Source organism: Triticum aestivum, chromosome 6B (genome assembly GCF_018294505.1).
Source record: "Triticum aestivum cultivar Chinese Spring chromosome 6B, IWGSC CS RefSeq v2.1, whole genome shotgun sequence".
Lineage (NCBI taxonomy): Eukaryota > Viridiplantae > Streptophyta > Magnoliopsida > Poales > Poaceae > Triticum > Triticum aestivum.
Window position 1 is genome coordinate 295,481,697 of NC_057810.1, and position 23,569 is coordinate 295,505,265.

At 48.1% G+C, this 23,569-nt stretch overlaps 1 protein-coding gene across 1 annotated transcript; it reads left to right on the forward strand.

The window, feature by feature from the left end:
* Positions 1 to 9,684: 9,684 nt before the first annotated feature.
* LOC123134100 (uncharacterized) lies at positions 9,685 to 11,294 on the forward strand. Its single transcript, XM_044553442.1, has one exon. The coding sequence runs from the start codon at positions 10,396 to 10,398 to the stop codon at positions 10,984 to 10,986; it is 591 nt and encodes a 196-aa protein (XP_044409377.1). The 5' UTR covers positions 9,685 to 10,395; the 3' UTR covers positions 10,987 to 11,294.
* The last annotated feature ends 12,275 nt before the right edge of the window (positions 11,295 to 23,569 follow it).

Consider the following 23,569-nt stretch of genomic DNA (forward strand, 5'->3'; position numbering starts at 1 on the left):
GACCAGATTATTGATGCTACGGCGGGTTGTGAGCGTTTGAGTTTTTTGGATGCGTATTCTGGGTATCATCAGATCAAAATGGCGGTTAAGGACCAGGAGAAGACGGCGTTTATTACTCCCTTTGGGGCCTTCTGCTATGTATCTATGCCCTTTGGGCTCAAAAGCACCCAAGCCACTTATCAACGGTGTGTACAGAACTGCCTGCATAAGCAGATCGGCCGTAATGTGCACGCCTATGTGGATGATACTGTAGTCAAGTCAAGGCAGAAGGAGACACTGGTTGATGATTTGAAGGAAACCTTTGACAACTTGCGGGTTTACAAGATGATGCTTAACCCGGCCAAATGTGTTTTTGGTGTTCCGGCAGGCAAGTTACTGGGCTTTCTTGTGTCCAACAGAGGAATCAAGGCTAATCCGGAGAAGATTACGGCTATCACCTCCCTGGCTAAACCGAAGTGTATCAACGATGTTCAGCGTTTGGCGGGTCGGATTGCCGCGCTGAGCCGGTTTATCAGCCGCCTCAGAGAGAAGGCCATCCCTTTATACGAGATGTTGAGAAAGACAGATCAATTCATCTGGAGTCCAGCTGCTGATGAAGCGTTGGAGGACTTGAAGTAGCAATTAGCCAATCCGCCCGTTCTTGCAGCTCCGGTTGACAAGGAGCCATTATTGTTATACGTAGCGGCCAATGCTCGTGCAGTTAGCGTGGCTATTGTGGTAGAACGCAAGGAGGCAGGCAAGGAGTATCCGGTTCAGCGGCCGGTTTACTATATCAGCGAGGTGCTTACTGAATCCAAGCAAAGGTATCCACATTGGCAGAAGCTAGTATATGGAGTTTTCATGGCAAGCCGGAAGTTGAAGCAGTATTTCCAAGGGCACCCTATCATAGTGGTCAGTTCAGCTCCCTTAGGCGATATCATGCAAAACCGGGAGGCGACCGGCCGGATTGCCAAGTGGGCTATAGAACTTGGGCCGCACGGATTGAAATACGTACCCCGAACGGCAGTGAAGTCTCAAGCACTTGTTGATTTCATCAATGATTGGACTGAGTTGCAAGCACTAGAGGAGAAGCCGGATCACACATATTGGACTATCCATTTTGATGGATCCAGGCAATTGGAAGGCTCGGGGGCTGAAGTCATATTAACTTCCCCACGAGGTGATAAGTTTTGTTATGTTCTCCGCTTAATGTTCCCTTGTACTAATAATGCAGCTGAGTATGAAGCCTTGCTCCATGGTCTCCGGATGGCTAAAGAGATGAATCTAAGTCGGGTTAAGTGCTTCGGTGACTCGGACCTCGTAGCTCAACAGGTGTCTGGCACTTGGGATTCTAAAGACCCACTCATGGCTGCATATCGTCGTGAGGTGGATATTGTTGCAGGCCACTTCAAGAGTTATCAGGTGGATCACGTGGATCGTCGAAAAAATGAAGCGGCAGACGCTTTAAGCCGGTTGGGCTCTCAGCGTAAACCGGTCCCGCCTAATGTCTTTCTTGATGTGTTGCACAATCCGTCAGTCAAGCTCCTAGGTGAAGCGGATTTGGCTATTCCTGATCCGGAGGCTCAATTGGTGGCAGCCCTGCATGTTATACCGGATTGGACAGTTCCTTATCTTGCGTACATGAACCGGGGAGAGTTGCCAGAGGATGAGACTCTAGCCAGGCAGATAGTCTGGCGATCCAAATCTATGACAATTATCAAAGGCGAATTGCATCATTGCAGTGTATTAGGGGCGTTTCAACGTTGCGTCTCTCCTGAGGAAGGTTGTGAAATTTTACGCGAAATCCATGAAGGGGATTGTGGTCACCACGCCGGTTCAAAGTCTCTGGTGGCTAAGGCGTTTCGTCACGGGTTTTACTGGTTGACAGCTCATGCTAATGCCGAGGACTTGGTTAAACGGTGTGATGGCTGTCAGAAATTTTCAAGGCGTGCTCATGTGCCGGCTCAAGAATTGAGGATGATTCCAATTAGTTGGCCTTGCAACATGGGGGCTGGATATGGTCGGACCTTTTAAAAGATCCAAGGATAAGAAAACCCACCTTTTGGTGGCAATTGACAAGTTTACCAAGTGGGTTGAAGCGGAGCCTATCAGCAAGTGTGATGCAGCTACAGCGGTGCAGTTCATTAAAAAGGTGATTTTCTGGTTTGGCTTTCCACACAGTATCATTACTGACAATGGTACCAATTTATCCAAGGGTGCTATGAAGGAATTCTATGAACGTGAGCACATCAGACTTGACGTATCATCAGTGGCTCACCCCTAGTCCAATGGGCAGGCAGAACGAGCTAATCAAGAGATCTTACGAGGCATCAAACCCCGGCTTATGGTTCCATTACAAAGAACACCGGGATGTTGGGTTGAAGAGCTACCATCTGTGCTATGGAGTATCAACACTACGCCCAACCGATCTACAGGATACACACCGTTTTTATGGTCTACGGAGCAGAGGCGGTTCTCCCTAGTGATATCCGGCACGATTCGCCTCGTGTGGCGGCTTATGTTGAAGCGGACAATGAGACAGCACAGCAAGACGCTTTGGACCTATTAGATGAGGAGCGTGACATAGCGGCTGCCCACTCGGCGATTTATCAACAAGATCTTCGTCGCTATCACAGTCACCGGGTCAGAACCAGAACTTTTCAAGAAGGTGATGTGGTGCTTCGGCTCATCCAAGATCAGACGGATATGCACAAGTTATCCCCACCTTGGGAGGGACCTTTCGTGGTCAGCAAGAATCTGCACAACGGGTCGTACTATCTGATTGATATTCGAGATCATAAAGACTCACGCACATCAGAGGAGGAGACCAACAGGCCGTGGAATATAGCTCATCTTTGGCCTTACTACACTTGAGCCATCGGCCCTATCTATGTACATATTATGGCAGTGTATATATTATCATTGATATAATAAAACCGGAGCCTCAGCTAAAGCGGGGTCTCTGTCCTTTCATATCATGTGTGGTTACATGGAGTGGTTCTGTTTTAAAGCGGCCTCCGGTTTACCCCTTGAAATTTGCTTTCAAAAAAGCTTTGTGATATCACTTGGGGCCTTGGTCGTGTCCGAACCAATGCGACACCTTTTGATAGGCGAAAGCCACCAGATCACTTGGGGACATGGTCAAGTCTGAACCAGTCACGCCTCTTGATCGGCCTAAGGCCACAAAATCACTTGGGGGCTTGGTCGAACCCGAACCATTGCCACGCCTTTTGATCAGCATAAATGCCACGGTTTCATTTGGGGACCTGGCTGACTTGAACCATTGTCACTCCTATTGGGGGCTTGGTCCTGTCCGACCGTGGTAACACCATCTGATCAGCTCAGTAAAGCATGTTTTTGCAAACGGTTTTTATCATTGCCTTTGCTGCCATATTTCTTTTATGACTATTCTTCAATTTTTGTTGTGTTTCCTTTAAACCAACAACACTTTTTTACCGGTTCAGCTGACGGAAATCGGTTAATTTATATTCCGGAGAAATATGCACGGTTTAACTTTCCTGTTAAGATCATGAAGTAGCAGGGGGGCTCATAATGACCCAGCATGGTTTACATGGGAGTTGTTTTCTCCCCTTTGATGGTAACGGTTCATAAATACTCCGTTTCAAGCCTGGCTAAGCCAACTTCATGCCCATCGATGGCAGGTATTTTGTATTGCATATTTGATTATATGTTTTAAATACATTGATATATATATATATATGTCAAGGTCATAAACCGGTTGGCGGTATAACCGCCACTGCAGTTCAAGATTTTCTGATTGCAGGAAATATAAATTGAGGATTTCAAGCAAAAGCAGCAGTACTTATGCACGAAGGCATATTCAAGGCAGAAGTATTGACCATCCTATTACAAGGCAACGCGGTGCCCAAATAAGATCATTGTTGTTCTGGCGGATCATAATAAAGCAGCTATTTCAACCGATTTCCGGTTCAAGCCTGTTCATCAAACCGGTCTGACGGTTGTGGGTCGTCCCACGCCGCTTCAGCTTCCTCATCTCTATCCATTGGCTGGAAATCAACAGTGGACCAGTCGATTCCCATTAAAGCTTGAAAGACAACCTCTTCATGGATCAGAGAAGACGGTTCAATATCAGGAGCGTAAGTATGCTTACGGATTGGAGGAACCAGATTCTCCGCTTCAGGAATTGGTGCGGCCACTCTTTTGTACTGATCGTTGTACTGAGCTTGATAATGCGACAAGTCGGCTTCTTCAGCCAATTGATAAGCTAGAGGGTGTACTGCATGGTTTATCGCCCTCAAATCATCTTCATTTAACTCTGAGCCATCTTCCTTCAAACTGGGATAGCCTTGAGCTGCTTCAACAGGATCGAAATCCGGCACCCATGCTTTTGCCCGGATTAAGGCGTTAATTGCTCTGGTTCGCGCAACAGATTTTTTCAGTTCTTCAATCCGAGCAGGAAGCATTGACAACCTATTAAGAGTGTCTTGGATTAAAGTGGGTGCCGGATTGTTATGAGATGCAGTGGTGATGATCCGTTGCGCTCCGGTATACAACTGTTCAATTAAAGTGTAAGCAGCCTTCAACTTCTTCCGCACATCTGACCCTAAGTGACCAATGCGTGTACCTGTAACAATACAGGAAAGATCACAAACCGGGTCTATTATAGGCAGGCCAGAATTGTCCAGGAAACCAAAAGGAGCTTACCAAAGATAGCAGCGGTCATGGAATGTACTTGCCGCTTTACGGCGGTCAGCTCATCTACCACCGGTTTAAGGGCAGCTTCAGCGTTTTCAGCTCTTTTTATTAAATCGACCTTCTCAGTGGCCCAATCAGTCCGCTCCTTCTTGAAGCCCTCTTTCAGCTGTTCTGTGATGCTCAAAGCGCTGGTTATTTCTTCCCTTGCCTTGTCGGTTTCAGCTTGTTGGGTTTTCAAAGTTTCCTGCAGATCAATAATCCGGTCCTCTTTGATCCTCACTTCGGCCTGCATAAAGACAGTGCTTGGCTTTCAACAAATGGTACAAGAATTTGAAGTACCAACCACATAACAAGTTATACGCTTGATACTTGGGGGCTAATGCACCTTCAATTTTCATCTATTATTAAATCACAAAGTCCCAAGCTCAATACAGGTATTGAACTTGACACTTGGGGGCTAATGGCTATTTGCTCAGTTATGTTCTGATGTTAGAATCTTTATTGGAGTCTCGGTTTAACTATACTAAGTTGAACCGGCCCTTGGGGGCTACATTGATGGATTTCAAAGTATTGAGGACTATATTCAAGTCCCGGCTTGAAGAAGGTTACAAACCGGCCCTTGGGGGCTAGGAGGATTAATACACTGGCAGTAATTAAAGAAAGAAGAAGCACAAGGAAGTTACCTCAAATTTATCTCTCATCATCTTTACCATGCCAGCTTCACAGTCACGACTAGTATATAGCCGGTTCAAGTAACCAGAATGAAGATCTCGGGCACTCAGAGCAGCATATGTTTCCAGATCAACATCCCATTTGCCTTTGTTCACGGCAGAAAAATCTTCTTTCACAGTATGCTTGGCCAAAGTGACATGATTCCCTGGTTCAAAGCGACCTACACCGGTAATTACAACGTCATCATCCTTGGACTCGCCGGTTTGCGTTGGCGCGGTCGGTTTATCGGCAGGCTTTGAAGGACTGCAGGATCTATCAATCCGGACGGAGCTGGCAGGCTGGTCAACAGGGACTGAGGTACTGATAGGCCTTTTATCAGTAATGGCATCATCTTGCAAAGGAGGATCATTGGGAATATCCTCAGGAACGAACGCTTCAAGATCTGGTGTTTTATCCTGTTCAGGGGCAGTATCTTCCTCGGCCGCTTTATTAAGGCGGGCTTTTTTGCTCGGTTTAGGTTTAGCCCTGAAAGAGAAACAAAGAGTCAAGGAACAGCATAAGTTATAATGTGGTATACCAGAAGCATATGTTCAGTCTAGCTTACCCAAGAACCGTTTTCAGTGGTGGCAGCTGAGTGGACGACGATTCACCAGAGGAAGAATGGGAAATAACCTGATAATCGGAGTCGGACGGATTAAGATGTTGATGGATGAAACCCGATTTAGGATATAAATTAATAAAAAGGTCGAAGACCTCGGAGCGGCGTTTTCGAACCGGACTGTTTGGTAAACCGGTGGAGGTAACTACCTGGCCGCTGTGCCGGGTTGTGCGGAGAGCTTCATGTTGCTGAGTCTTCATAAGAAATTTGGGATCCAAGTAAGCAACAGGATGAGAAAATATAACTTTCCGGTTTGCCTGGCGAAATCTTGGCAAAGGCAAAGGATCTGAATTGGAAGAGAGAATAATTACCTCAGCGATATCAGCGTTACTGGCTTCAGCGTCGTCCTGACAAGTATCATCATCAATAAGGCGTGTAAAAAGTAAGCCTAGTGAATCGAGTTCTACCTCAAGGTCCGAGTTACCCACATCATCATCAACAGCCGGATCAGATGAAGCAGTGGTTTTCCTCTTTTTAGCAGGCTTCTTGACAACCTTGGTCTTGAGTCGGGTTGACCATTCTGTTTTCTTCGGTTTGTCTTGTGGAAGCTTTTTACTCCAAAACGGATTATCACCCTGGTTAAGCAGCAATTGATGTCAGGCGGAGATAGCAATAACAGGTTCAGTAAAAAGTACAATCGAAGTCTTATAGCTGGCGGTTTGTTGGTAGCATAGAAAGGGGCCAGGCCGGTTTGAGCGCAGAGGTGCTCCGGTTCGTTTAGCATTTTCTTCACAGCCTCTGTGACTTCATCATCAGAGAGCTGGATGTTGGTGTGTCGGAGTGGGTCATCAATGCTATCGGTATACTTGCACATTAAACCGGAGCGCCGGCTGAGAGGCAGTATGCTCCATGATATCCAATAGCGTGCGAGATCTACTCCTGTTAAACCGTTGGCCATGAAGGCTCGGAGCTTGGATAATTGCGGAGCGTATTTACTCCTCTCCTTGGCACTTAACCTTTGTGGGAAGGGGTGTGTATTGCTGAGCCGCTCCGGACGAAAGCTAGGCAAAGGATTTTCATCATCAGGGGAAGTATCTTTGCAATAAAACCATGTTGCATTCCACTCCTTGGGGTGACTGTGTAGTCTGGCATGGGGATAAGTGATTTCTTTCCTTTTCTGAATTGCCATACCGCCCAATTCGGTATTGGGACCATCAGTGAATTCTGTGTGGCGGTTTAAGTGGAAGCAGTCTCTGAACAATTCAACTGTGGGTTTCTCTTGAAGGTATACCTCACAGAGCACTTGGAAGTGACATAAGTTGGTAACAGAATTGGGGCCAATATCTTGCGGGCGGAGTTGAAAATTGGCTAACACATCCCGGTAAAATTTAGAGCCGGGCGGTTTGAAGCCCCGGGCTATGTGATCCGCAAAGATCACAACCTCTCCCTCTTGAGGTGTGGGAGGACATTCATCACCAGGAACCCTCCAGTGGATAGTCTCTTTGCTGTCTAAAGCGCCGATCGAGACTAAATCATCCAACTGAGTTTCTGTGACACGAGAAGGAACCCAGTTGCACTCATATACTTGTTTGGCCATGGTGAGATCTACAAGAAATAGGTGATTCCGGTTTAAGAACATGTTGGATAAAAGAAGGCGCTGGTATGAACAATGCTAAACCGGAGGCAGTATATTTAAACCGGATTTTTATGAAGTGGCATCATATGGCTAAAGAGTTCTGGCGGTTCAACAAGGGGACTAATGGTATATACCGGTTTGTTAACTTTTTCTATATTAAGTTAAACGCCTGATCTAAACATTGAAAGCAATTGAGGTTGCGGATGGCTAAGTATGCAGAAACAGGTTTCACAAGGTATTATTGCAGCAATGGATCTGAAGCAAGTTCAGAAAAACAGAAAATATTCAAAAAGGTTAAAGCAAAACAGAAGTAAATCAATGGGTAGGAATGTGGATGAGATCTATAGACTTGAGCGTAAAACTACAGGCGGATGCTAAAAAGCTACTGCTAGTCAGAGCAGGGTTTCACATATATGTCCAGGAGTGTGGGTACGAGTATGAACAAGTGATGAACACGGCAAGAACACGAAACCCTAGAATCTATGTTAAGAAGAACAGAAGGCTTACCAGAGTCGAGGAAGACGCGGAAGGCTACCGCGGTGCTCTGGTGCGTTCAGGTTGATGCAGCGGCCCAAGACGGTGCAGAGGTAAACGGCGGCGACGGAGCTCCGAGGCTGGTGACGTGAGGAAGACGAAGAGAAAGAGATGAAGGGGAGAAAAGGAAATGACCCTTCGGTCCTACTTATAAGGCAGGGGACGTGTGTCAGGCGCGCGAATCCAGGAGCCACAAGATTCGGAAGTGGAGCTGCTGCCTTGGGTATCGCAGATCTATTAATAAAGAAAGCGTCATAAATGTTAACTTCATGATGATGTCATGCCGGTTTTCAGCAAGCAGAGATGATGACGATATGGCGGTTTACCAATTACTAGAAGATGTTGAAGACAAAGATTTTTGTGAAGGATTGACATGAACCAGTTCAAATCAATCTGGGGCCTAATGTTGGGGATATTACCACTGGGCGTGAACCGGCCTACCTGGGCCGGGTTAACTTCATTAGTAGTATAAAGATGATTAAGAAGATGAAGGCCCAAGGCCTGTAGTCGGTTTAGAACCTGTAGCCGTAAACCGGCTTGATATGTAAACTTGCATTGTAAGTTAGGAATAGAGAGAGACCAACCGGGATACGAGTATGAACCGGTGTGGGACTCTGTGGACCGATGGGCGTCACCCGTGTATATAAGGGGACGACCCGGCGGCGGTTCAAGGACAGACAACAACAACTCGAGTCTAGGCGAAGCTTGTTTGCTCCCTAGCCATCGAAACCACATCAATTCCATCACAACTAGATGTAGGCTTTTACCTTCATCGAAGGGGCTGAACTAGTATAAACCCTTGTGTCTTTGTGTCCGCTTTAACCCCTTCAAGTTAACCCGTAGCGATGGCTCCACAACTAAGTCCTTTCACAAGGACATCTGCCGTGACAAATCCACGACATCTGCCGTGACAATTCCACAATAGTTGGCATTCATCGTGGGGCCTGCGCATGATGGTGTTGAGTTCTTGAAGGGATCTATCTCAGGATCGAGATGTTCGCGATTGAGCGGGTGAAGAGGAGCCGGTGCGAAGAAATCGCGCGAGATAACCTGTCATAGGGCAGCCCGTGCAGAGCAGGCAAATTCATTATTTCTAATCAGAGTTATGATTAAGTCTGGAGCTGGCAACATGAGGTTAAAGTCGATGAGACTAGGGTTACATCGCGTGCAGCCGCCGCCTCGAAAGACACAAAGACCGACAGGAGTATGATATGTCCAATCCGCCTCACGCACCGTGTTAATCCGCCGAGACCGAGACAGTAATTTTTGGGATCTGTCGTGGCTTCGTATAAATAATGGCTGTGAGTACACGATGCAAACAAAAGGAAAGGAAACCTGGAAGACCGGTCAAAACTCCTTGGCTGCCGAGGCGAATTCAACCTACTAGCGCAATGGATGAAAAGTGTTTTTGCACAAACTTCAAGGACCTACTCCATGACATTGCATGTGAGACCAAAAGCAATCCAAAAAAGAGTCAACCCAGGCGACCACCTGACGGTTCAATATCCAATACGATAGCCATAGATTCAGTGAGCGGACATAGAGGTGTTCAGACAAGCCATTGTGGGGATCATGCAAAAAGAAGTGTAGTATAATCATGGGAGGAGCACGAGCTGAAGACTAGCAAAATCCGGAGCCAGGTTGCTGTTGTTCCCCATGGTACATCAAAGGAATACACTGACGAGGGTTCTCCAAACCAACCATAACTGGGAGGAGGACAGGGACGAGAGTCAATCAAACCGGTTATGAAACAGAAAGCGGGCGCGGACTCGATTCCCCGCCAGAACACCAAGTCGCCAGACTCGCCTTTTAGGACGCCGCCTCTGCCCTGCCCTGGCTCGCCCTTCTCACCTCCTGCTCGCCCCGCTGTCCCTCGTCTCGACCTGCCTCTGCCAAGTCGCCCGACCCTGCCACCGGGTTACCTTTGCCGGCTTCGCTTCAAAGCATGACTCCGCGCCGAGTCCTCTCTCCAACACCTGAGTCGCCTCCGCCTCCGTGGAGCCGCAGTCCTGGTGTTGAACCGCCGCCAGATCAAGTCGACCTGGCCTTGCTGCAGCCCCTACGGTCGTCCGAGTTATAATTGCCAAGTGCCCGCCTCGGTTTGAGTCACCACTTGGTCAGCAGAGGCCTGACCCGCCGAGCCTTTCTGCTTTTGCGCCGATTCAGCGCTGGTACAAGCCAGCCCTGTTACAAACTTCCACCGCTGCAGCTTCGGGCCGGCCATACCTCTGTTGCCGCCCGCGTGACTCAAGGCGCCTCTACTTCCAAGCCCCCGGCTGCGCCCTTCCGTCGGTTGGAGATGGCCAAGACTTGCTTCAAGACCGAGCACCCCCTGGAAAGGAGGCAAGCTGAATCTGCTAGGATCCGTGAGAAGTACGCTGACAGAATTCCGGTGATCGTTGAGAAGGCTGATAAGTCTGATCTCCCGAAAATTGATAAGAGGTACCTTGTCCCTAACGAGATGCTAAACCCGCCAGTCCGCGACCCATCTCGCCTCAACGAGCGTAGTTCTACTATGGCTGGCGCACCGTTCTGCTGTTGCGGCCTCAAGCCGGCGCCCCCGAGCTTCCTCCTCTGCCATGGCTCTTCGCGGCTGCCACACAAACACGGCATGTCACCGCGGCCTACTTCAACTCGCCCGCTTTCTCCCGTGCGCCCGTGTCACTGCCTCTGCTATCCCATGGCTGCGCACTGCCCCGAGCCTCGCCATGGCCGTGCGTCTCCTCCACTGGCAGGCCCGCCACCAAGCACCTCCTCTGCATGGCTCGTGCGCCTCTGTCTCGGCCACCGGCCGCAGCCGTGCCTCGCCTACCGCGCTTCTCCGCGGCATCGGCTCCCCGGTCGTCCAGCGCCCGCCTGTCGGCGGCTGACCCCTCTGGTGCTACTCTAGGGCGCACAGCCCTCTTCCGACGTCCTGCGATGGAGCCACCCGTAGCTCCCTACTCCTTGCTGCTTTCCACCAACTGCGCCGCATCGCTCGTGCTCCCCTCCTCGTCACGCCGGGCCGCCTCCGCCCGTAGGACGACGTCCACTCCGCGCGTTCAGGCTGCCTGTTGGCTCCGCTCACCGTGCCTGCTTGGCTGGCTTCCGCCTCCCGTCAGCTCGTCCCTGCCCTGTCCGGCCTCCAGCGACCCGACTGCGCCCGCTCGACGGCTCTTCCCGTCCGGCGTCCTGCATCCCAGCCACGCTGCTGCGTTGTCCGCGCCCGCGATGCTTCTCCGCGTCCGCGCCCGTCACCGCTGGTTAAACCGCTGCGGGTTAAAGCGCTGCACCAACCTCTCTTCGAGCCACCGCTGTGGGTCATCGCACTCGCAGACTTGCAAAACTACCGTTTGCACGCCCGTGGGCCTTCGATCCAAGTCAAGGCCCATTCTGCTTTGCCCCCGCGGCTTTGCGCTAAGTCGCTGTCACCAGGCCGATGGCCGCCGGTCCTGGTTGTCGCCTCTGCAATGAAGTCGCAGACGCGCCTCTGCTTCCGCACTGCTTCCGGGTCACGGAAGGACTTGGCCTCGCTTACCACCAACCAAGTTTCTGCCTTGAACCGCCGCAACCTTCGTTCCACAACCCGATCGTGCTCCGCCGGATTTCGCCTCGGTCCGCATGGCAGTCTTCTGTTTTGGCCTCATTTTGAACCGCCGGATGCTGTTGTCGCCGTCGCCTTACCACCTTGTGACAAGACGATGCTCTATCTTCACTGTGGTGGCGGGTCATGCATTACCGTGGCCTTGAACCACCGTCGCCGTTTTCCTCATGATGCCCTGAGTCACTATGTTGGATGCCGGCCCGTCTCCGCTTCATGAACCATCTTGAGCTGCCGCGAGTCTCCCGTGAACCGCTCTGACTTCCGCCGGTTCACCTTTGCTACTACGGACTCGACCGATGTGACCCATCTCCTGGTTGTTGCCCTACCGATCTGTGTTGAGCTCTCACACAAAGAAACAAGCTAAAGGATTCACGGTATGAACTAAGTGTGCTACTGATTGATGGGAACGACCCATTTTGAAATTTGATGGATAAGTGGTTAGTTGATTGGACATGAAGGCTTTCACTCGTTCAACAGTTACTACCTTCGAAAAATATATCAGGACAATTATTTGTGATGAAGGTAATGTTATACCACGGATACGGAGCACGTACCAATATTCTTTGGTACTAGCGCTTGTCCGTGCCGTGATGTTCGATGGATACATACCTTCATCATGGTGATGATCAGCTCTGCGGTGGATAATTTACTGGCCTGACATATCAGGTGAAATCCATCCAATATATTTTATATTATATTTTTTTCTTTAAAAAGAGCAATCACTCCGGCTTGCAAAGTTATCTACATGCAGGACCTTAAACCGCCATATTGGTGCAAATTTAAAGTCCGTCAGAAAAGTTCCGGCTTAAAATGAAGATTCCGGTTTAAAATCCGGTTCAAGGGAAAGATGTCTCCCACAAAGCTTGGAAGCTCTCAAAATCCGGTTAACATCCGGTTCAAGAAGAAATATCTCTCACAAAGTTCGAGTTTTCAAGAAAAATCATTTGGGGACTTGGTCGTATTCGAACCATAGCTACACCTCTTGATCGGCGTAAGGCCACCAGGGAAATCACTTGGGGGCTTGGTCGTATTCAAACCATAGCTACACCTCTTGATCGGCGTAAGGCCAACAGGAAATCACTTAGGGGCCAAAGAGAGTATTGCAAAAAGCACAACTCAAACATAGGCACCCACTTAGCACAGCTCAAAAATGTTACTTGGGGGTTCTTTGTGCACAACAACAAAGAGCTTGAAAGGACCCTTGTAATAGGCTATCAAGCCAGGCTTGGAAGCCAGGTGTATTCACCTAAAACCCCGGGTTAACTTGCCTTCATCTAGTAAGACACTCCGTCCAGGTAATCCTAGTATGACCCGCCGAACGTTTGAGAAATCAGTCTTATATAGACCCTGAACTTGTCAAAGTAAAAACGACGATTGGTTAATGTGAGGTCCATCTTAAAAGGCTTTGTAAAATGGTTTAACTCAGTGCACTGGCAGCCCATGAAAAGCCTCGAATTTGGGCCTGGCAGCCCTTGAAAAGCCTCGACTACAAGTTTTCATTTGCTTTTATTTGTCAAAGTCTCTTCTCCTTTGATAAGGTTTTATGATAAACCGGCGTCTATTGACCCGGCCTGACTATAAGTCATCAGTATAATCCAGTGTTTGTTAACCCGGCTTGTCTTTCAACTATAAGTTGTTAGTACACAACCAATATAATTCAGTGTTCGTTAACCCGGCCTGGTTTTGACTATAAGTCGCCAGGATGATCATCCGGTGTTTATTATAACCCAGCATGGCTTCATTATAAACTAGCAAAGCATGGTGGGAATTACCAGCAAAGCATGGTGGGACTTATCAGTACTCCAGATTTGGGTTGTCACCCTTGCTACAAGAAAGTTGGTAAACCAACGATGTGATTCAATATCACAGGTATGATATATTTCATATTTTATTATTCTTCGAGCCTTGGTTATAAACCCGGGTTATATGTTGGGCATTATGACCCGTCCGGCGGTAAACCGCCACTTTAAGCTTGTTGTATGCAGAAACAGGTTGAATAAAGCATTCACCGGCGTTTATTAACCCGACCTGGCTTTGGACTGTAAGTCGCCAATATGATGATAAATTATCCAGTGTTTATTAACCCGACCTAGTTTTGGACTATAAGTCGCCAGTATATATCTGGATTGCGCCATTGGAATCGTGCGCTCATAAATCATTGGATTATATTATTCAAATCTTCAAATAGCCAAGATGACTGGATTTTATTATGGTTATCAATAACCAGTGTTATGATCAAGGTGTTCAAAGTCGCTTTAGCGCAATGGCTATCATATTATCAATGGATAGGATCTATTCTACAATTGAAGGAATAGTCCCGAGTCGCTGCAGGCTTACAATCCAGCACTTGGGGGCTACATTATTGAAGTTGAGATTATATCAAATATGCAAGTCTCATGTCGCTACAAACATGCACCATGACACTTGGGGCTAATGCAAAGTCATTTTTATTGGCCTTATTGAAGACCCGACTCATCACATCATAATGAGCCGGTCCTTGGGGGCTACCAATTGCTCCTATTAATGATTCAAGGTACACAAGTTTTTATCCATTATATTCAAGGGTCCACTGCTCAGTTGGTAAAGCACAAGACTTTTAACCTTGTGGACGTGGGTTCAAGCCCCATGGTGGGGTTACATCACATGATGTTATTTTCAATGAAGCATGATCATATTTATAAAGTCCCTGTACATTGTTGCATAATGACCCGACCCTTGGGGGCTACACCGGTTGAAGTTTTTTGAGAATCATGCAATTACAAGTCCCAGGTTGCTGCAAGCATGACAACCCGGCACTTGGGGGCTACATAATATGGAGTATTCAGTTTTTACTAGTGACTGACATGAACAACATGGATTTCTTCAAAGTGGCAGTAACTATTTGGAAACAAGTCTCAAATCATCACTTTGTTCTGTTCAAGACTTGGGGGGCTACAGGTAATATGGATATAAGAGAGAAATATCTTCCAATTTTCAGTTTTGAGCTAATCAGATTGACCCGGCGTTGGCAACAATCATGAACCGGTGCTGGCAACAATCATAACCCGACGTCATCAATAATCATAAACCGACTTTGGCCACAATCATGAACCGGCGCTGGTAACAATCATGACCCGGAATTATTAGTTTTTATAACCCCGACGATTTTGGAAGTCATAGATTGACAAGTTCTATATTTTCAAACCGGCTGAATATCAGTTGAATATTTGAAGACCAATATTTTTGTCAAGTCAGAGCATTGAAGGCCAAGTCAGATGGATTCTTTATTTACAATATTTTTTCTACAAGCAAATTGATTATGAAGCTGGTCTACTGGCCCGGATTTTCTAGAAGGAGGAAATGATAAAGATTTAAGGATGGTCAGGTGCCGGTTTACAAGAATTTTTAACCCAGAGTACAACTTGTCAAAGTTGTTTCTTGTGTTTGTTTACAGGATCAGTTTACCATGGATAAATCCAAGCTAAACTGGGGGCTAATGTCGGGGATATACCCCGCGGTATGAACCGGCCGGAAATATGACTCGGTCGGGCTTGGCGGTTTACTTGAGACCCGGTTGACACTTGGTGATTCACTAGCGACCCGCCCTAACCAGACGGTTTATAAGCAACCTGCCTGAACATTATGACGCACTGGTAACCGGCCCGGTGGGCGGTGGACGGATGACAAAGCCCAAGGCCTAGAAGGCCGGTTTATGTTAATAGTGGGCCGGTTTACGAGGAAAGGCATAAGGAGTTTTCCCTTAAGGGGGCAGACTAGGATTCCACTTGTAATAGACTAGTCCTAATCCTAATAGGACTCCACATGTAACCCGCCCCTTCAACTTATATAAGGAGGGGCAGGGCTCCCCAAAGGGGGACGAGAAACAATCTCTAGGGCTAGACACAACTAGAGGAGAGCCGGCTTATGCGGCGACTCCCTCATGGCATAATGAGATCTAGCCTCAAACAACATGTAGGGTTGTTACCGGATGATGTTTCCCAGGGCCCGAAGCTGTCTAAATCTTTGTCTTGCGTGTTGCGTCTCTCGATTCCACCCAACCCCTCTCAAGCTACCACATAGATGCGTTGACCTCGCGACTAAGTCCTCACACCAAGGACATCTGCCCTGACAATTCCACGACACTCCATATATATGTTGTGAGTGTTAGCAATCATAGAAGACTAAATCATGGTTGAGGATGTGGACTTTCCAAAAGGCTCCGATACGAGATCCTTCCTTAAAATATGATGAATTGCAATTGCAAAGTTGACTGAGAACATAGTTTGTTAGTTTTCAAGAAATTTATGCTTTATACTTAGATGTTGTGACGAATTGTTACTTGCTCTTGAGAAGTCTTGTGATAAAGTCTATTGATATTATAATAATAAGCATGGTGCTACTATGTTCATATTTTGTTTTTATCGACATCTCTCTCTAAACATGTGGACATGATTTTCGATATCGGCTTTTGCTTGAGGACAAGCGAGGTCTAAGCTTGGGGGAGTTGATACGTCCATTTTGCATCATGTTTTCCTACTATTATTTATAGTGTTTTTATGCAATATAACACTGGAGTAATTCTAATGCCTTTTCTATCATAATATGCAAGGTTCACAAAAGAGGGAGAATACCGACAGCTGGAATTCTGGACCTAAAAAAGCTACCTCAGAGATACTTATTCTGCACATCTCCAAATGAGCTGAAATTTTACAGAGATTTATTTTGGAATATATTAAAAATACTGGAGAAAGGAAATACTAGAGGTGGACACCCAGGTGCCCACTAGGCACCAGGGCGCGCGCCTATCCCCCCTATGGGAGTCCTGGACTAGGCGGTCCATGGGCGTCCGGTCTATTAATGTGGGCCGGATTGATGGGCCGTCTAGATACAAGACAGAAGATCACCTCTCGTGTCAGGTGGGGACTCCCGTATGCGTGGATGGCAAGTATAGGTGTCCGAATATGTTATTCCTTTTTGTAAAACCGGCTTTGTACAACCCTAAGCCCCTCCAGTGTCTATATAAACCGGAGGGTAGGTCGGAGGCAGGATCATAACATTGCTAGGCTAGCTATCTAGGGTTAGCCGAATCGATATCGAGGTAGATCAACACTTGTAACCCCTATACCCTCGAACATAATCAAGCAAGAGTAGGGTTTTACCTACATTAAGAGGGCCCGAACCTGGGTAAACACCGTGTCCTTTTGCCATAGTTACCATTGATCCTCAGACATACAACTTGGGCCCCCCTACCCGAGATCTTCTGGTTTTGACGCCGACATTGGTGCTTTTATTGAGAGCTTCATTGTATCATCGACATAAGGATCGATGGCTCATCTCTTCGTCAACGATGACGCTGCATCCAGGGTGACCTTTCTCCCCGGACAAGTTTTTGTGTTCGATGGCTTTGTGCATCATGCCAACTCGATTGGCCGCCTCGAGCAGGTCGATAGTTATGCCCCCAGCCACCAGATCAGGTTTGGAAACCTGAATTATGTTGCTGACGTCCGAGGAGACCTAGTCTTCAATGGATTCACGGCCTCGTCCTCCACTTTGTGTCCCCGCCAAGGAGACTCTTCAAATCCCTAGTCAGATCCCGCCTAGGGGTCAACACCAACACCCACCTCGGCCTTAGATCTGGGGCAGGTCTCATCATCCGAAGATGGGAGCTTGAGCCCCGCCGGACTCCTTCCCCTTACGGAACTCCCTACCGAAGACCCAGATGCAGTCTTAGACTTGGCTCTGGGCAACCATCCCGAACTGCCAAGGTCTACACTCAGCGGGTCCCATCAGGCGTCCCATGCCGAACTTAGCCTAGCAGATCCGCAGTTTGCGGTCCCACTTCCTCTCTTAGACGAAGCACTGGGACTGATGCAGTCTCTCGCCATCACTAAGGCCTTACCTTCGAACTGTCCCCAGCCTGGACTGGGGGCTGAGAGCGGGGAATCTTATGCCCCACCCACCACCCACTTAATAGCCACTGTCGAGGACTTAACCGACATGTTGGACTATGCGTCCAAAGACATCGACGGCATGGACGACGATGCCGACGCCGAACCAAGCCAAGTCCCACCCGTCACAAGGCATTGGACGGCCACCTTAACCTACGATGTGTACATGGTGGACACTCTGAAGAATAACGAGGACAACTCGAGCCCATATGAGAACAAACCCATCAATAAACCACCAAAGCGCTGACATCAGCGGCGCCGCTCACGATCGCGTTGGGCAAAAGGATAGTAATACCGGCACTGGAGACAACGAGACTCCGGATGGCGCCAAAGATCCCGAATACCCTATCGCGCCTACATCCGAACAGGACGAGCAAGAAAGGGTGAATATAGCCCCAAACATGCTGACAACGAAGATGAGGAGGACAACAACTATATGCCAGAATCCAAAGAGGAGGTTAGCCTCGGTGACAAAGACTTCATTGTCCTAGAGGAACCCCTCGACCAAGAATGCTTTAAGCAACAGCTCATTGCTACAACCTGAAGCCTGAAGAAGAAGAAGCAACAGCTCAAAGTTGAGCAAGATACGCTGAATGAAAGGTGGACTAAGGTCTTGGCCGCTGAGGAATACGTCCAAGAGCGACCTGTCAAAAGTTACCCTAGGCGCAAGCTGCTACCTCAATTCAGCGATGAAGTCCTTGAACCAATACCGTAAAAATACAATCAGGCAGGCCAACCAGATCGACCACCATGTGGACGAGATAAAACGACATATAAAGCCGAACACCAACCCACACCCCCTCGCCGAAGAGGCAGGGAGACAGCAGCAGCGGGATACACGTACGACTTGCAACGCGACCTAGCCAATAAAGCTGGTCAGACTACATTAATCTACGGATCAAGGGGTCGTGCCCCGACACGAGATAATGGCTATGAAGCCCGGCATGACGACCGTTACTATGTTCGGGGTCAGAACCGAACTCAGATGTCAGCCGATCTCCGCCGCGACATTGCGCGATATAGAGGGGCCGCACACCCCCTATGCTTCACCGATGAGGTCATGGAGCATCAATTTCCAAAAGGGTTTAAACCCGTAAACATCGAGCAGTACGATGGAACGACAGATCCGGCTGTCTGGATCGAAGATTTTCTTCTCCACATTCATATGGCTCAAGGAGACGATCTCCATGCCATTAAATATCTTCCTCTAAAGCTGAAAGGACCAGCATGGCACTGGCTAAACATCCTCCCAAAAACCTCCATTGGAACCTAGGAAGACTTGGAAGATGCTTTTAGGGCTAACTTTCAGGGCACTTATATCCGACCACCGGATGCTGATGACTTGAGTCACATAATTCAGCAGCCAGGCGAATCAGCTTGCAAGCTTTGGAATCGGTTCATAACTAAAAAGAACCAGATCATAGAATGTTCGGACACCAAATCCTTAGCGGCCTTTAAGCACAGCGTCCGTGACGAATGGCTCGCCCGACATCTTGGGCAAGAAAAGTCGAAGACCATGGCAGCCTTAACGACACTCATGACCTGCTTCTGTGTGGGCGAAGACAGCTGGTTGGCTCGTAGAAGCAACAACTCAGGCAACCCCGGCACCTCTGAGGTGCGGGACGGCAATGGTAAACCTCACCGCAATAAAAACAAATGTCGGAATAACAACAATGATGACATAGACGATACGGCAGTCAATGCCGGATTCAGTGGTCCTAAGTTCAGTCAGCGAGAAACCTTTCAAAGGCAACAAAGACAGACCATCCAGCTTAGATAAAATCCTCGAGAGGCCCTGTCAGATTCACGGCACACCCAATAAGCCTGCAAATCATACCAACAGGAACTATTGGGTTTTCAAACAGGCTGGTAAGATAAATACCGAACACAAGGGAAAGGGGCCTCCAAGCAAAGACGATGACGAGCCCCGTCAGCTGAACACCAGGGGTCAGAAGCAGTTTCCCTCCCGAGGTGAAGACAATGAACATGATATATGTCACTCATATCCCCAAAAGGGAGCACAAACATGCACTACGGGGCGTCTATGCCGTAGAGCCTGTCGCTCCCAAGTTTAACCCATGGTCAACTTGTCCGATCACCTTTGATTGCAGGGACCACCAAACTAGTATCCACCACGGGGGTTTGGCCGCCCTGGTTCTTGATCCAATCATTGATGGATACCACCTCACTAGAGTCCTTATGGACGGAGGAAGCAGTCTCAACTTGATCTATCAAGATATTGTCCGTAAGATGGGGATCGACCCATGACGAATCAAGCCTAGTGACACTACCTTTAAAGGTGTGATACCAGGAATGGAGGCCCGTCGTACGGGCTCAATTACACTAGCGGTAGTATTCGGCTCCCCAGATAACTTTTGCAGTGAAGATCTAATCTTCGACATCGTCCCTTTTCGCAGTGGCTACCATGCATTGCTCGGACGAACTGCTTTCGCCCGCTTAAATGCAGTCCCACACTATGCTTACTTTAAGCTCAAAATGCCTGGACCTCATGGTGTTATTACAATCAATGGTAATATGGAGTGCTCACTCCATACTGAAGAGCACACCGCGGCCCTTGCAACCGAAGTGTATAGCGGCCTTATCAAGTCGAATAGTTCACCGGCCAATAAAGCCAACAACGTATCCAAACGAGTCTAGTACGCGCATAATAGCGATAAATCAGTGGATCCGGACACTGATTAGCAGTTCGGCCTCCGCCGATCGCCCCACTAGTTGCGGCTTATGTCCCGCACGTACATAATTACACACTAAAAATACCTTGGGCGACGCCCGAGGAACACTTCTGAAGAAGTCCATTGCATGGCTTGACCATAGTTGGACCGCATATATCTTTTTTTCCTTTTAATACAGGTTCATCAAGAGCCCTACTTGCAAGATGGTTGTCGCAGGAGATCCTTTTAAGGCTGGTGCGTTTCGAACCATCAAATACTCCTTTCAAAGGACTCACTACTGAGGAGAAAAGGCACAGATATGCGGCAGGGCATCATTGGAGTTGATCTTCTGAACTATGATTTTTAGGCCATGTGCTAGACTTTCCTTTATGTAAAATCTTTTCTTTTTCTCTTTGGGCATGTAATATGACCTTAATATTGAACGACATTGCCTGTCATTGACATATCAATAAAGATATAAAGGGCACAGATGATTATCACCTTCTTGGTTGGGTTTTGGATTCTTTTCTTGTCATCTACACTCTTCCTTATGTTTGACTGACATACGTGGCTTGACACGGTCTTCATACCAGGGGCTGTATTCGGCCCCGCAAAATTCTTAAGTCCAAACACCTATAGGGAACTCTTCGGCGTCCCGGATATGGCATTATATGCATCGGCTCCAAATCATGTCTTTGGTATATAGTTGGGTTGCCCGACTCCTGTGTTTGCCACCTTACGTTCTGCAAGTTTGGCTAAGGTGGTAAAGGGAGAACTACTGCGGTTGTACTTTTGGTTTGTCTGGTTCAGTACCTCAGTAGAGAAAGCCGAAAAGTGACTGTCATGATAGGTGAGAGCAGGTCAGCAATCCGGTGACTTAGTGTTATACTACGAATCGTTCACGCTTTATGTCGTGTTATATGAGGGGCTAGGTTTTCGACCAGCCGCGTTGCAAAGGCGTCGCATTCCGGATTGCCGATCATGCAACGAGGGGCTAGTATTTACCACCACCAATGGACTCTTATGGCTAAGTGAAAGTACTAAAGCCGCATAGTCTGATTGCCTAGTTCATTCCTCAAGATGCCTCCTACATCGGACCAAGACGTTGGTTTAAGTGTTGTCATGCGTTCCCGAACACCCCTGTAATATTTACATGGGGGTTGAAGCCGACTACTGGTAACCTTTCAGACATATAAACGGCCAAAATAGGAGGATAAACTAATCATAAAAAGCACAACCATTTTTGCATAATTAGTTCATTGCATGACTCTTACAAACTGGACACAACTACTCAAATATAATTTCCTTGGAGAACTGGCCTTCTACAATGCGGGCTCCCTCGAGGACCGCGTCAAAGTACCTCTCCGGCCGCCGGTGCTCCTTGCCCTCAGGTGGCCCAGTGGTGGCAATATCGGTGGCCTTCATCTTCGCCCACTGCACCTTGATGCGGGCCAAGGCCATCCGAGCACCTTCAATACAGGACGACCGCTTAAGGGCATCGATCCGAGGAAGCGCCTCGACCAGCCTCTTCACGAGTTCGAAGTGGCTGCTAGATGTGGCCTCGGCTGGCCTAGACGGACTATTATGTCCATCATGGCTAGTCCGGCCACCCTATGAAGCTCGGACAACTAATTCAGCTGGCCACTCAGGGGCACCGGAAGCTCTGGCACAAGGTACTGGAACCAGAACAATTTCTCCTTGTAGCTCCCCTCTACAGCTCGGAAGAATGTGGCGGCATCCGCAATACTCCTTGGCAGATCTGCAAAGGCGCCTAGAGAACTCCGAACTCGGGTTAGTAAAATATATCTCCTACCAGTATATCTACTCTGCATGATAAAGGCCTTACCAGCCGCAATCCGCCTTGCCTCTTGGATCTCCTGGCGAGCGCCCTGGGCATCAACCCGGGCTTCCTTCAGGCTCTCACGAGCTTTGGTGAGCTCAAAGGCCTGCTCCGAACTCTTCTGCTCCAAGAATTTGCATTTAGCGATTGCGTCCTTGAGCTCTTTTTTGACCTCGCCCACCCGCGCCTCATGTCGACGGCGGGTGGTCTGCTCCTCTTCTAAATTTTTGGCCGCTTTGTCCGCGGCCGCCCTGCTCGCCTCAGCCTCCTTCTTGGCTTCAGTGAGGGCGCTCTTGAGGGACTCGACCTCGTTGGCGCCAACTGCGAGTATATTTATAACATTTTTAGTCAGTTTAAAACGACTAACATATATACATTTTTTGGATATACCATTAGAGATATATGATCAAACTCCTCAATGCACGCATACCTTGTGTCTCCTCAAACCACTTGTTGATGCGGGCTACTTCTTCATCGACCAGCCACAGCTTCCAAGTGAGTTGGGAAACTTTGGCACCCTGGGCGCTCGCCGCCAGCAAGGAAGCCTGTTGTACAACAGAGTAATATGTCACCTCTTCCGAACACTATGTGATCATCTGTCCAGCTTCGCTCAAGCCGGACAGAGTGTCAGGGGCTACTATCTATATAGGCATATTCCTTTATTAAAATTGGTTAGAAAATTATATCGCATACCTCAAAGCCTATTAATAGGCTGGTAAAGGCTTCGTTCAGCCCACTTTTGGCGGACTGAATCTTCTCTACGACCATACCCATCAAGGTACGATGCTCCTCCATGACGGAAGCACGACGAAGTGCTTCCGCCAAAGTATCCAGCGCCTCCGGATTGAATGAGGTCGCCGTGGAGTCGACGCCCCCCCTCCTTCAAAGGGGGTCGCTCGCCCGATTCCGGAGCCGTATGGGTCTCCGAAATAGTGTTCGGCTGGGGGCCAGATTGGTCATTGCTACGTCTTGAGCTTGCGTTGGTTTTCCTTGAAGAGGAAAGGGTGATGCAGCAATAGTAGCGTAAGTATTTCCCTATGTTTTTGAGAACCAAGGTATCAATCCACTAGGAGGCTCCTCAAAAGTCCCACGCACCTACACAAACAAACAAAGAACTCGCAACCAACGCAATACAGGGGTTGTCACTCCCTTCACGGCCACTTGCGGAAGTGAGATCTAATAGAGATAGTATGATAAGATAAATATATTTTTGGTATTTTATGATATAGATTGGAAAAGTAAAGATGCAAATAAAAGTAGATAGAAAGCTTATATGATAAAAGATAGACCCGGGGGTAATAGGTTTCACTAGCGACTTCTCTCAAGATAGCATAAGTATTACGGTGGGTGAACAAATTATTGTCGAGCAATTGATAGAAAAGCGAATAATTATGAGATTATCTAGGCATGATCATGTATATAGGCATCATGTCCATGACAAGTAGACCGAC

Bases quoted from the DNA above. Each gene is read 5' to 3' on its own strand.
- LOC123134100 (XM_044553442.1), top strand. From the start codon at position 10,396: ATGGCCAAGACTTGCTTCAAGACCGAGCACCCCCTGGAAAGGAGGCAA.